At 45.3% G+C, this 15363-nt stretch overlaps 1 protein-coding gene across 1 annotated transcript; it reads left to right on the forward strand.

Annotated features, from left to right (window-relative positions):
• The first annotated feature begins 1459 nt into the window (after positions 1 to 1459).
• RPUSD2 (RNA pseudouridine synthase domain containing 2) lies at positions 1460 to 6497 on the forward strand. The gene is made up of 3 exons (XM_003826583.5): positions 1460 to 2105; positions 3775 to 4071; positions 5564 to 6497. Exons 1-3 carry the CDS (start codon positions 1500 to 1502, stop codon positions 6296 to 6298), a joined length of 1638 nt encoding a protein of 545 aa, XP_003826631.3. The 5' UTR covers positions 1460 to 1499; the 3' UTR covers positions 6299 to 6497.
• The last annotated feature ends 8866 nt before the right edge of the window (positions 6498 to 15363 follow it).

Raw genomic sequence — 15363 nt, forward strand, 5'->3', positions numbered from 1 at the left:
AGACTTTTCAGCATATGGAGTTCTGCAGCTGTGGATACCTCAGCTGCAGTCCCTCAGTTAGTTTGGTGAGACTAATGACTTGAAGAAGGAATTTAGCTAAAAAAGATTTCCCTTTCTCCTCTCCAGAATACAAATGCCTAGGATAAGAATTAGACTGTCTTTTTTTTTTTTTTTTGGCAAACTAACATTGAAATGCCTCCTTATTTGGAAGAATCCCACTCTGGATACCAAAGAGGGTTAGATTCTTGGCCGGGCGCGGTGGCTTACGCCTGTAATCCCAGCACTCATAATATAAAAATTAGCCAGGCGTGGTGGTGCGTGCCTGTAGTCCCAGCCACTCAGGAGGCTGAGGCAGAAGAATGGCTTGAACTCAGGAGGCGGAGGTTGCAGTGAGGTGAAATCGCTCCACTGCACTCCAGCCTGGGCGACAGAGCAAGACTCCGTCTCAAAAAAAAAAAAAAAAAAAAAAAAAAAAGAGGGTTAAATTCTTCCATCTCCAGGCACCCTGGAAGTGAGGGCTCAGAGCAATGAGGTTTGGCTGATGGAAGTCCTCCCCTGCAGGACTCTCAACCTTGGAAGAGGGACACAGAGACACAGGGAGATTTAGGGGTCTCCAAGGGGTGGCAGGGCTGCAGGAAAAAGAGTCCTTTGGCACAACATAGTGTCTTGTGTCTACTGCATCCCAACTGGGTTTCTTCCCTGACATGCCTGAAGCCAGGCTCTCAAAAGGCTTGGTTTCCCTTGATTTGGCCCTTTTTCTGAGCCTAGTCTCCAGTTGTCTTGTGAATTCTATGAGGCACTAATATTCTTTCCATAATTCTATCTCTGATGAAATTAGCCAGAGTTGGTTTATTTTGCACTTAAGAACCCTCGCAATATATCCTCTGATCTATTTGCAGTTTTAATCTCAGGATGGAAGCATGTGGGAGGCGAATGGGGATCACTAATCCTTCTCATGCTGTTAGGGGGAAACAAAGGTGTGAACACATTGCTTCTGGGGTGCTTGTGTGTGTTTTAAATACATATATAACAATCTTACTGAGATACAAGTCACATATTATAATATTGACCCTTTTAAAATATAGAATACAGTGGGTTTTAGTATATTCGCAGAGTTTAGCAATCTTTATTCTGGTTGTTAGTTTTTGTTTTGTCTTAAATAAAGCTCCTTTCAAGCGTTTCTTCAGACCCAAGGGACTACTCGGAATTTACACGACCTACTCCTGTCATGGCCTTTACACGGAGCAATTCCAAGGGTTTCCTTTATAAATAACGTCGTATCTCCCTAATAGGAAGACGTCTGAGTAAGGTCACTTTTGGTGAGACATTTACAGTCTCTCATCTCTACGCTCACTCAATTCACCTAATTTAATTCGAGCAGCTCACTCATTCGCTCACTCATCGCAGACCCCGCCTCGGGACTGGGCCTCCCTGATTCGCTGGGGCCGAGTGACGTCCTCAGATCGCGACCCTGGGAGTGGGGTGGGGGCAGCGTGGTTATGTGGCTGGACGGCCGCGGATGGCTCAGGGTTCTCGGACATTGGCGCTACGACCTTAGGCGCCCTAGCTTTACCAGGACTTGGAGTGGCTATAAGGGCCCAATGGCAGAAACAGTGTCTACCCAGGTTGGGACAGAGGGCGGGCTGAGGGCTTCGCATCAGCAAAACGGTGACGCTGGTGGCGACGCGAGGGTTGAGCCGTCCCCCGGGCCCCCGAAGCCGGCTGGCCGGGAAGTGGAGCCGGCCCCAGTAGGCGGGGAGCATCCCTCGGCTGCAGCCCCAGGCCCGGGCAAGCATAAGAAGCGGCGGGGCGCAACCAGGGAGCGTGTCGTGCCGCCCCCGAAGAAGCGGCGGACCGGGGTGAGCTTCGGAGATGAGCACTTTGCAGAAACCAGTTATTACTTCGAGGGCGGCCTGCGTAAGGTGCGGCCCTATTACTTTGACTTCCGGACCTACTGCAAAGGTCGCTGGGTGGGCCACAGCTTGCTGCACGTCTTCAGTACCGAGTTCCGAGCTCAGCCCCTGGCCTACTATGAGGCCGCGGTCCGGGCGGGCCGCCTGCAACTCAACGAGAAGCCGGTGCAGGACCTCAACATCGTGCTCAAGGTGGAGTCCTGATGGGGCTGGCCAGAAGCGGGCGAGGAAAAGGGGCCGGGTTTTGTTTTGTTTTGTTTTGTTTTTTAGGCTTAGTAAAGCATAGGTACTGGATTAAAATCATGGCAATTCTAAAGCGTTCTCGCTTCATTTGGAACACTATTTTAGCCCGTTTCCCACCTCCGCAAGTGGCCAGGGTGTCTGTGCTTCAGGACTCAGCCTGTTTATCCTCTTCCTCAAGGCAGCTTCCTTGTTTCCAAGGGACAGAAGTTGGAATTTTCATAATTCCTTTAAACACCGTCTTGTGGCAAGGGCACTGATCACTTTACCCTGCGTTGTAGATCTCTGTGCAAATAGTAATAATAGGGGCTATCATTTATGTCTCTTTACTGTGTGCTGGGCACAAAGTTAAACATTGTATGTCCACTAATTCTAATGACAGCCTTGTGAAGTAGGTATTGCCACTCCATTTTACCTCTGAGGAAACTAAGGAAACTCACAGGGGTAAGGCTATAAACAGTGCCACTACCAAAGCCTATGTTCCTATAACTACTACTTAAAGTATTTAACATAGAGTTGTGAGATGTCAGGGATACAGACTAGAATTGTTTAGCCCAGTGCTTTGACTCCTTTAAAATTCCATCACATCTATGAGGTACCAGACACCCCTGTCAGAAGTAACACTGTTTACCTCTCAGTAACACTAGTTTACCATGGTTGTGAGTGGAGAAAAGGCGATTACAGCATTTGGGGAATGGATGGTTTTGGAGTAACTTGTTCCATTGATCAATCGATTTGCGTCAATATATCATACATTGACGAATTCCCTCTCCTATCCCAATTTCTAAAGCACAGATCTGGTCTAACCCTCACATTCCACAGGAAACAGAGACCCAGAAAAGATAAATGACTTGCCCAAGAGCATGTAGCGAGCCTGTGGCAAATCCTGGTCTAGAGCCCATATCCCTGGACTTAAGCCTTAGTTTTGTTTGTTCAAGATCGTAATAAGTGATGATTTATGGAGGTTTTTTCCTCCATTAAAAAAATTTTACCTTGATTATTTATTTATTTATTTTTTTGAGACAGAGTCTTGCTCTGTCGCCCAGGCTGGCGTGTAGTGGTGCGATCTCGGCTCACTGCAACCTCCGCCTCCCAGGTTCAAGCGATTCTCCTGCCTTAGTCTCCCAAGTAGCTGGGATTACAGGCACGTGCCACCAGGCCTGGCTAATTTTTGTATTTTTAGTAGAGACAGGGTTTGACCGTGTTAGCCAGGATGGTCTTGATCTCTTGACCTCGCGATCCACCCACCTCAGCCTCCCAAAGTGCTGGGATTACAGGCGTGAGCCACTGCTCCCAGCTAAAAAATTTTACCTTTGAAATACCTTTATTGTAGAGAAAATACAATTAGCAAAACCAAAAAACATTCATAATCTAACCACCCAGAGATAACACAGTTAACATTTTTGCATATGTCCTTCCAGTACTTTTTCAGTGCCAGCTATCTGCCTGTGTCTGTCTGTATTTTTACAAAATGAGATCACACTCTGCACACTGCTTTTTCAGCCCAAGATGTGCTTTCACCATTTTTCCATGTCAGTGAGGAACAGGGGAAGCTGGATATGAAGTTGACTGATTACAGGCTGCGGTCCCTAGGCTGACTTATTACCTATGTCTTTGACAGGACAATGATTTCTTGCGGAACACAGTGCATAGGCATGAGCCACCAGTCACAGCAGAGCCCATTCGCCTGCTAGCTGAGAACGAAGATGTGGTGGTTGTAGACAAGCCTTCCTCCATTCCCGTTCACCCCTGTGGCCGCTTCCGACACAACACAGTTATCTTCATCCTAGGCAAGGAGCACCAACTCAAGGAGCTACACCCCTTGCATCGGCTTGACCGCCTTACCTCAGGGGTGCTTATGTTTGCCAAGACAGCTGCAGTCTCTGAGAGAATTCATGAGCAGGTTCGGGACCGGCAGGTGAGTCAGGCTTTTGTCTCCTACAGGCCACTTCTTGGGCTCACGAATGCTCTGTGTCAAAAGGGCATCATGGAGTTCCGAAGTGGTCCTTCATATTTATCTGGCCATCCTTCCTACCTTCCTACCTTACGGCAGGTCAACACCTAAAGTGCCAAATGCAGGATATCTCATATGTTTCCAAAAAAATCTTTAGAGATGGCATACACTGCCTCTCTTAGTAGTTTGCTATTTTGAAGCTTTAAAATGCTGACAAGGCCAGGCTCACACCTGTAATCCCAGCACTTTGGGAGGCCGAGGCGGGCAGATCATGAGGTCAGGAGATAGAGGTCATCCTGGCTAACACGGTGAAATGCCGTCTCTACTAAAAAAAAATACAAAAAATTAGCTGGGCGTGGTGGCGGGCACCTATAGTCCCAGCTACTCGGGAGGCTGAGGCAGGAGAATGGTGTGAACCCAAGAGGTGGAGCTTGCAGTGAGCCGAATCGCGCCACCGCACTCCAGCCTGGGTGACAGAGTGAGACTCCTTCTCAAAAAAAAAAAAAAAACTTACCCTGGCATGGTGGCACATGCCTGTGGTCCCAGCTACTTGGGAGGCTGAGGTAGGAGGATCACTTGGCCATGGGAGGTTGAGGCTGCAGTGAGCCATGAGAATGTCACTGCGTTCCAGCCTGAGCTATAGAGCAAGACTCTGTCTCAAAGAAATAAATTAACATAAGAAAATAAAGTGCTGACAGGCTGAGCAAGGCTTTTAAGATTATGGGGAGAGCCTGCTTGGTGAAAAAATTCTAGATGTAGTTGGAAGAGTCTTGGGTAGAGGAGTTTAATGGTAATGATTGTTGTCCTGAGACTTGTAATTCTGGATCTGAATCATAATACATTTATTGAGTGCATGCTGTATACCAGGCTTAGTATCAAGCACATTAGAGCCTAACTTACTGAATGCTTATCACAGCCCAATGAGGTAAATGGTTTTCTTTTCTTTTCTTTTTTTTTTTTTTTTTTTTTTTGAGATGGAGTTTCGCTCTTGTTGCCCAGTCTGGAGTGCAATGGTGTGATCCTGGCTCACTGCAACCTCCGCCTCCTGGGTTCAAGCAATTATCCTGCCTCAGCCTCCCAGGTAGCTGGGATGACTGGCATGCGCCACCACGCCTGGCTAATCTTGTATTTTTTAGTAGAGACGGGGTTTCTTCATGTTGGTCAGGCTGGTCTCGAACTTTCGACCTCAGGTGATCCACCCACCTCAGCTTTCCAAAGTGCTGGGATTACAGGCGTGAGCCACCTCACCCAACTGGTAAATGCTTTTCTAATTTCACATTTTCTAGATGAGTTAGTAGGATTTAGAGGTTAAGTAATGTACCCAAGATCGCAAAACTGGCAAATGGTAGAGCTGGAGTTTGAATTTTCTGACACTGGTCCTTATCACTCCACAAAGAGTTTGGACTCCATGAATTTAGGCTTTGTACTGACTTTCTCCCTCTTCCCTCCTATGTAGCTGGAGAAGGAGTACGTGTGCCGGGTGGAAGGGGAGTTCCCCACTGAGGAAGTGACCTGTAAAGAACCCATCTTAGTGGTGTCTTACAAAGTAGGGGTGTGCCGTGTAGATCCCCGGGGCAAGCCCTGTGAGACAGTGTTCCAGAGGCTAAGCTACAATGGCCAGTCCAGTGTGGTACGGTGCCGGCCACTCACAGGCCGCACACACCAGATTCGAGTCCACCTTCAGTTCTTGGGCCATCCCATTCTCAACGACCCCATCTACAACTCAGTTGCCTGGGGTCCTTCTCGAGGCCGGGGCGGCTACATTCCCAAGACAAACGAGGAGTTGCTACGGGACCTGGTAGCAGAGCACCAGGCCAAACAGAGCCTGGATGTGCTAGATCTCTGTGAGGGTGACCTGTCCCCAGGACTCACAGACTCTACGGCCCCCTCCTCAGAGTTGGGCAAGGATGACCTGGAAGAGTTGGCTGCAGCTGCCCAGAAGATGGAGGAAGTAGCTGAGGCAGCCCCTCAGGAGTTGGACACAATAGCCTTGGCAGCAGAGAAGGCAGTTGAAACAGATGTCATGAATCAAGAGACAGACCCACTCTGTGCAGAGTGCCGGCTGGTGCGACAGGATCCCTTGCCCCAAGACCTTGTGATGTTCCTACATGCCCTACGCTATAAAGGGCCAGGCTTTGAGTACTTTTCACCAATGCCTGCCTGGGCACAGGATGACTGGCAAAAGGACTGAGGGTGTGGCCAATGGAGGGATTGCTTCTTGGGTTGTGACAAGGATGGGCTATAGGGCAAGGGCTGACCCCATGGGCTAGTACTTGGGGTTTGTATAGGAATGAGGATGGGCTTCTAAAGAGACCTGCTCATACTTGCTACCTCCTTCCAGTGGGAATTTGGAGACTTTTTGGTTTGTAAATATATCCCTTTTTCTAACATCTTTTGTGTCTGGTTTTCTTCTGGCTTCTTTTTTATTACTGATGTAAAATTCACATAACAAAATTAACCACTTTAACTAGCCAGGCACAGTGGCTCATGGCTATAATCCTAGTACTTTGGGAGGTAGAAGTGAAAGGATCACTGGAGGCCAAGAGTTCAAGGTTAAAGTGAACTGTGATTGTGCTGCTGTACTCCAGAGCCTAGGGGACAGAGTGAGACCCTGTCTCTTAAAAAAAAAAAAAAAAAATTAACCAATTTAAGATGTACAGCGTAGTCACATTTAGTACATTCACAGTGTTGTACAACCATAACCTCATATATTTCCAAAACATTTTCATCACCCCAAAAGGAAACCTGTACCCATTAAGTAAGTGGTCACTTTCCACTCCCCTTCCACCAGCCTCTGGCAACCACTAATCTACTTTCTGTCTGTTTGGATTTGCCTGTTTATTCTGGACATTTTATATAAATGGAATGATAAAACATGTGACCTATGTCTCTGTTTCCCTTGGCATAATGTTTTCAAGGTTTATTCAACTTGTAGCATGTATCGGTACTTCATTCTTTTTTTATGGCAGAATAAGCTGTTGTATGGATATACCACGATTTGTCTATCTGTTCATCAGTTGATGGACATTTGGGTTGTTTCCACCTTTTCATTATTGTGAATAGTGCTGCTGTGAACATTAAATATGTTTTCAGTTCTTTTGGGTATATACCTCACAGTGGAATTGCTGGGTCATATGGTAATTCTTTGTTTAAATTTTTGAGAATCCACCAAACTTTTCCACAGCAGCTGAACCATTTTATATTGCCACCAGCAAGCATAGGGTTTCAATTTCTCTACATCTTCACCAACATTTGTTTTGTTTTGATTATAGTCATCCTAGTAGGAGTGAAGTGGCATCTCATTCTGGGTTGTTAGTCTTTTTGTTGTGGAGTGTAAGTGTTCTTTATATATTCTGGATGTGAGAGTCTTAGCAAAAAGACTAACAGCCCAACTTAAAAATGGGCAAAGGATTTGAATAGACATTTTTCCAAAGAAGATATACAAATGACCAGCTAACATATGAAAAAAAAAAGCTGAACATTATTATTTATCAGGGAATGCAAATCAAAACTGTGGCATTAGTATAAGAATAGACATAGAGTGATGGAATAAAATCAAGAGTCAATAAATAAACCCATCCATCTAAGGTCAATTGGTTTTTGACAAAAGTGCTAAGACTGTTCAGTGGGGAGAGAATAGTCTTAAACAAATGTCTTTTTTCTTAAACAGTTCGTGCTGGGAAAACTGGGTATTCACATAAAAAAGAAAAAAGTTAGACCCCCACCTCATATACAAAAGTCAACTGAAAATAGGCCAAGGACAGTGGCTTACACCTACAATCCCAACACTTTGGGAGGCCGAGGCAGGAGGATCCCTTGAGGCCAGAAGTTTGAGAACACCCTGGGCAACATAGCAAGACCTTATCTCTACAATAAATAAATAAATCAGCTGCGTGCGATGGTGTACACCTGTAGCCCTAGGTACTCGGAAGGCTGAGGCAAAAGGATTAGTTAAGCCCAGGAAAAGTCTTAGAAGAAAATATTGGGGTAAATCTTCAAGACCTTAAATTTGGCAATGGGTTCTTAGATACAACACCAAAATAATAATCAATGAAATACAAAATAAATAAATTGCACTTTATCAAAATTAGAACTTTTGCAAATCAAAAGACACTATCAAAAAAGTGAAAAGACAGCCTACAGGATGGGAGGAAATTCCAGAAGAGGAATAGTTGGGTATATGGTAATACTAATTTATATTTTTGGAAGGCCTCCATACTGTTTTTCATAGTGGTTGCAGCATTTTACAATCCTACAAACAGTGCACAAGGGTCCGATTTCTTCACATCCTCACTAACACTTGTCATTTTTTTCATTTTTTGATAGTGTCCATCCTAATGGATGTGAGATTATATCTCATTGTGGTTTTAATGTACATTTCTCTGATGATTACTGAGAACATCTTTTCATATGCTTGTTGGCAATTTTTATATCATCTTTGGAGAAATGTCTATCCAAGTTCTTTGCTCATTTTTTGATTTACAATTGTCTTTCAGTATCCATGCATGATTGGTTCTAGGATACCTCCACCTTCATCCCAAGATACCAAAATTCACAGATGCTTAAGTCTCATATAAAATGACATATTATTTGCATATAAACGTCCTCTTGTACACTTTAAATCATCTCTAGTTTACTTACTATACATAGTAAATGCTACATAAATAGCTGTTATACTGTGCTGTTTAGGGAATAATAAGGAAAAAAAGTCTGTACATGTTCAGTACAGATGCAACCATCCAATTTTTTTTCCAAATGTTTTCAATCTAGGATTTGTTGAATCCACAGAGTCAGAATCTATGGACATGGAGGGCCAACCATATTTGATTTTTTTGTTGTTGAGCTGCAGGAGCCCTTTATGTATTCTAGGTATTAACTCATCAGATATATGCTTAGCACATATTTTCTCTTATTCCATAGGTTGCCTTTTCACTTTCTTGATTTGTTCTTTGATGCACAGAAGTTTTAAAGTTTAATACAGTCCCATTTGCCTGTTTTTTGTTTTTATTTATTTTATTTTATTTTATTTTATTTTATTTTATTTTATTTTATTTTATTTTTTTGAGACAGAATCTCATTCTGTCGCCCAGGCTGGAATGCAGTGGCACAATCTTGGCTCACTGCAACCTCCACCTCCCGGGCTCAAGCATTTCTCCTTCCTCAGCCTCCCAAGTAGCTGGGACTACAGGCACACGCCACCACGCCTGGCTAATTTTTGTATTTTTAATAGAGATGGGGTTTCACCACATTGGCCAGGCTGGTCTTGATCTCCGGACCTCAAGTGATCCACCCACCTTGGCCGCCCAAAGTGCTGGGATTACAGGCGTGAGCCACCATGCCCGGCCAGAATTGTTTTCTTAATTTCATGTTTAATTATTTATTCATTGGTAGTCTATAGAAATATGACCGATTTTTGGCTGGGGGCAGTGGCTCATGCCTGTAATCCCAGCACTCTGGGAGGCCAGTGGGGGGATGGATCACCTGAGGTCAGGAGTTTGAGACCAGCCTGGCCAACATGGTGAAACTTCACCTTTACTAAAACTACAAAAATTAGCCAGGTGTGGTGGCATGCGCCTGTAGTCCCAGCTACTTGGGAGGCTGAGGCAGGAGTATCATTTGAACCCAGGAGGCGGAGGTTGCAGTGAGCCAAGATGGTGCCACTGCACTCCAGCCTGGGTGACAGAGTGAGACACCGTCTCAAAAAAAAAAAAAAAAAAAAATATGACTGACTTATGTATGTTGATTTTGTACTCTGCAATTTTGCTGAATTTATTAGCTTTTTTTGTGGATTCTTTAGGGATATATATTATCTAATACATAAATTATACTATATATTATATTTATATATATATATATATAATCCATGTCATCTGCAAATAGAGATAATGTTACTTCTTCCTTCCCCATTTGGATACCTTTTGTTTCTTTTTCTTGTCTAATTGCTATGGATAGAACTTCCAGTACAATGTTGAATAGAAATAGCATAGGGAAAGTGGGTCTCCTTTCTTGCTCCTTATCTTAGGCGGATAGTTTTCAGTCTTTCACCATTGTGTGTGATGTTACCTCTGGGCTTTTCATAAATGCCCTTTACCATACTGAGGACGTTCTTGCCCTGCATTTTTTTTTTCTTTTTCTTTTTCTTTTTTTTTGAGATAGAGTCTCACTCTTTCACCCAGGCCAGAGTGCAGTGGCGTGATCTTGGCTCACTGCAAGCTCCGCCTCCTGGGTTCATGCCATTCTCCTGCCTCAGCCTCCCGAGTAGCTGGGACTACAGGTGCCTGCCACTGCGCCCAGCTAATTTTTTGTATTTTTAGTAGAGACAGGGTTTCACCGTGTTAGCCAGGATGGTCTCGATCTCCTGACCTCGTGATCCGCCTGCCTTGGCCTCCAAAGTGCTGGGATTACAGGCGTGAGCCACTGCGCCCGGCCTTTTTTCTCTTTTTGAGACAGAGTCTCGCTCTGTCGCAAAGCCTGGAGTGCAGTGGCACTGTGTCGGCTCACTACAACCTCCGTCTCCTGGATTCAAGCAATTCTCCTGCCTCAGCCTCCTGAGTAGCTGGGATTACAGGCGCCCACCACCACATCCGGCTAATTTTTGTGTTTTTTAGTAGAGACGGGGTTTCCCAATGTTGGCCAGGCTGGTCTTGAACTCCTGACCTCAGCTGATCCACCCACCTTGGCTTCCCAAATTGCTGGGATTACAAGCCTGAGCCACCGCGCCTGGCCCTTGCCCTGCGTTTCTGCTTGTTTCTTGCCCTGCATTTCTTCCTGGACAGCCCTTTGACTTCTGCTCAGGCAGAAACCTTTTCTTTCCTGTTCCTTCTGTTGTACACCTGTCATGTATTTCCTATTTTGTTGGAGTACTCATAAAGAGAACCATGGATTTTTGTTTTCAGGTAACTTCACGGTGAATAACAAAGGCTTATTCATACCGAATCCATTGCCTTTGACCAGAACATATGGAGCAGAAGTAGTGTAGGCGGGGAAAGCAATTGTGTTTATATTCTTTTAGTGGTTCATATTGGTCGTTAACCACCTACTATATGCCAAACATTATTTATTGCTGGGATACAGAGATAAATGGCTGGCCCCTGCCCTGTTAGAACACACATGATGAAATGTGCAAGTACAAAGGGAACCAGTGGAAATATGATATAATTCTGTCTGGAAGTATTAGCATAGATTTCCCAGAGAAAGAGGCATTTAACAGTGAGTTAGAATTTGCCTACTAGAGATATAAGAGGATTCCAGATAGAGGGACAATTTGAGAGAAGGTGGTCATATTCTAGAACTCGAAAAGACAGAGGCGGAGACACCCAAGGGGAGCGTTTAACCCTGGGGCTCTAGTATATGTCTCCCTATCACTTACTATTGAAGCCTTTTTTTTTTTTTTTTTAATTTGAGACGGAGTCTTGCTCTGTTACCAGGCTGGAGTGCAGTGGCGCAATCTCAGCTCACCGCAACCTCCGCCTCCCGAGTTCAAGCAATTCTCCTGCCTCAGTCTCCCGAGTAGCTGGGACTACAGGCGCACACCACGCCCAGCTAATTTTTGTATTTTTAGTAGAGACAGGGTTTCACCATGTTGGTCAGGCTGGTCTCAAACTCCCGACCTCAGGTGATCCGACCACCTCGGCCTCCCAAAGTGTTGGGATTACAGGCGCGGGCCACCGCACCTGGCCTATTGAAGCCTTTCAGTGGCTTGTATATCACACCAGTGATAGGGGATTCTCATGAATCTGAGTATTTGCTCAGCTTCAAGAAAACCCTATCTCCATTCCATGAGCCAGCCAACTCTCCTTATCACTGAGACCCTCCATAACTCAGGAGCTGTGGGGTCCTAGGACTGGGAAGAATGAGATATCCAATAAAATGAATTCATATGGCAGATATTTGAGAGCCAACTATGTGCTGGATTCACACTAGGCTCTGGGTATATAATGGTGAGTAAGACAGATAAGGTCTCCACTCTTATGAAGTATACAGTCTGAATGTCCAGCACAATGTGGGAAAGTAAACAGTAAACAATGTGGTAAATGTTCTGTGTGACAGGAGAAGGAGGGAGGCACACCTAGTGTGATTCCTTCCAGGATCCCAGGGTTCTGAATGGGAGCATTAGCATTTGCCCATTTTCCATCTCACCTCTTCCGTTCTGAATTTTACCCTCTCTAGTGCTGTTTATCCTATTCTCATTATTTCAGAGGTTCTTGAGCTAGAGACACATGGATGGGCTTGAGAGGATCCCTGGATCTCTTGAAATTTTATGTAAAATTTGGTATATGTGTATACTTTTCTGAGAGTCTATATATTAATTTCTCAACAGATCTTTTAAAGCTGCATTGTCCAATGCTAGCAACATATGGCTATTTAATTAAAATTAAATAAAATTTAAAATGCATGGGAAGCCAAGGCGGGTGGATCACTTGAGTCTCGGAGTTCGAGACCAGCCTGGCCAATATGGTAAAACCCCGTCTCTACGAAAAATACAAAAATTAGCCAGCCATGGTTGCATGTGCTTGTAATCCCAGCTACTCAGGAGGCTGAGGCAGGAGAATTGCTTGAAGCCAGGAGGTGGAGGTTGCAGTGAGCTGAGATCATGCCACTGCACTCCAGTCTGGGCAACAGAGTGAGACTCTGTCTCATAAAATAAGATAAAATGCAGGCCGGGCATGGTGGCACATGCCTGTAATCGCAGCACTTTGGGAGACTGAGGCAGGTGGAATGCCTCAGCTCAGGAGTTCGAAACCAGCATAGGCAACATGGTGAAACCCTGTCTCTACTAAAAATACAAAAAATTCACCGGGCATGGTGGCAGGTGCCTGTAATCCCAACTACTTGGGAGGCTGAGGCAGGCAAATCTCTGGAACCCGGGAGGCAGAGGTTGCCATAAGCTGAGATCGTGCCACTGCACTCCAGCCTGGGCTACAGAGCAAGACTCTGTCTCAAAAAAAAAAACAAAAATAGAAATAAGCCAGGTGCGGAGCCTCACGCCTGTAATCCCAGCACTTTGGGAGGCCGAGGCGGGTGGATCACAAGGTCAGGAGTTCAAGACCAGCCTGGGCAAGAGGATGAAATCTGGTCTCTACTAAAAATACAAAAATTAGCCGGGCGTGGTGGCAGGTGCCTGTAATCCCAGCTACTAGGGAGGTTGTGGCAGAGAATTGTTTGAATCCGGGAGACAGAGGTTGCAGTGAGCCAAGATCGTGCCACTGCACTCCAGCCTGGGGACAGAGTGAGACTCTGTCTCAAAATAAATAAAAATAAAAATGAAACAAAATGCAGTTTTTCTGCTGTATTTGCCCCATTCCCAGTGTTCAAATCCACTTGGTCTAGTGACCACCATATTGGACAGCACAGATATAGAATAGTTCCATCACCTAGCAAAGTTCTATTGGGTGCCATTGCTTCAAAGGATCTCTACGCAAAACAAGAGTTCCTAACTACAATTACTCCACTAGTCTGCAGATGCCTAAAAAGCAGAGTGTGTGTGTGTGTGTGTGTGCGTGTGTGTTCTTCTATCTTGCACATACTAATCAAGCAATTGGTCTCTCTGTGTTAATTAAATGCTGTGCTAGGTGCTAGTGTGTCCGTTCCTTCGGGTGGGTTCTTGGTCTCCCTGACTTCAAGAATGAAGCCACAGACCTTCGGGTGAGTGTTACAGCTCTCAAAGGTGGCACGGACCCAAAGAGTGAGCAGCAGCAAGACTTATTGTGAAGAGCAAAAGAATACAGCTTCCACAGCTTGGAAGGGGACCCCAGTGGATTGCCGCTGCTGGCTTTTGGAGGGGGTGGGGAGTGGCCAGCTTTTATTCCCTTATTTGTCCCTGCCCATGTCTTGCCGATTGGTCCATTTTACAGAGTGCTGATTGGTCCATTTTACAGAGTGCTGATTGGTGCATTTACAATCCTTGAGCTAGACACAGAGGGCTGATTGGTGCATTTTTACAGAGTGCTGATTGGTGCATTCACAATCCTTTAGCTAGACACAGAGCGCTGATTGGTGCATTTTTACAGAGTGCTGATTGGTGTGTTTACAATCTTCTAGCTAGACAGAAAAGTTCTCCAAGTCCCCACTGACCCAGGAAGTCCTGCTGACTTCACCTCTCACTAGGATGTTAATACAAAACCTGTGACAAAGGTAATACCTATAAGGAGCCCAGGTTGAATCTAGTTGTCCTTTGCTATGCTGAACAGTTGGCTGTTCTTGAATGTGTTTTTTATCCTTATAAAATGGTATCCTTTTGGCTGGGTGCAGTGGCTCATGCCTATAATCCTAGCACTTTGGGAGGCCAAGGCGGGCAGATCGCCTGAGCTCAGGAGTTCCAGACTAGCTTGGGCAACACGGTGAAACCCTGTATCTACTAAAATGCAAAATAAATTAGCTGGGCGTGGCAGCGTGCGCCTGTTGTCCCAGGCAGGAGAATTGCTTGAATCCGGGAGGCAGAGGTTGCAGTGAGCCGAGATCGCGCCACTGCACTCCAGCCTGGGCGAGAGAGCAAGACTCTGGCTCTACAAAAAAAAAAAAAAAAAAAAAAAGTATCCTTTTAAAACTTTTATTATAGCCCCCTTGCCTCACCCCTGCTCTGGAGGTAACCACTATTAATAACTAAGGGGTCCCAAAGGGGTGGGGGCGAGGCAGAACAGGGTCTGGAGGCAGGAAACCTAAGGCCATTTCACACTGACTTCCTAGAACTAAATTGATAGGAAAGCCCTAACTTTCCACTCCTAATAACAAAAGGACCAGAGGTTACTCCCTTTGCACACCCCCAACTTTTCTGCCCCGCAGATGGGAAATTGAAAGTACCTCTGATTGGTTGCTTTTTGCAATCGATCAGATGTTTCCATGGGAGTGTGACCTTTGTAACATCACTTCAGCCTCTGATTGGTTGCTGTCTGCAACCAATCAAACTGATTGCTGGCCAAGTCTTCCTTTGCATAGAAGTGCAACTTTGTAACTTCACTTTAGCCTCTGATTGGTTGCCTTTGCAACCATGAGGTGAACAGCGAGTGGCCAACGGGAAACCTCTAGGGGCTATTTGGACCCGAGAAGATTCTGTATTGGGGGCCCTTGAGCCACTGCTTGGCCCACTGCCACACTGTGGAGTGTACTTTCATTTTCAATAAATCCCTGCCTTCATTTCGTTCCTTTCGTTGCTTCATTCTTTCCTTGCGTTGCTGTGCATTTTGTCCAATTCTTTGTTCAAAACGCCAAGAACCTGGACAACTTGCAGTGAAGACCCTCTAGCGGTAATGGGGAGGG

This window comes from Pan paniscus, chromosome 16, assembly GCF_029289425.2.
Source record: "Pan paniscus chromosome 16, NHGRI_mPanPan1-v2.0_pri, whole genome shotgun sequence".
Lineage (NCBI taxonomy): Eukaryota > Metazoa > Chordata > Mammalia > Primates > Hominidae > Pan > Pan paniscus.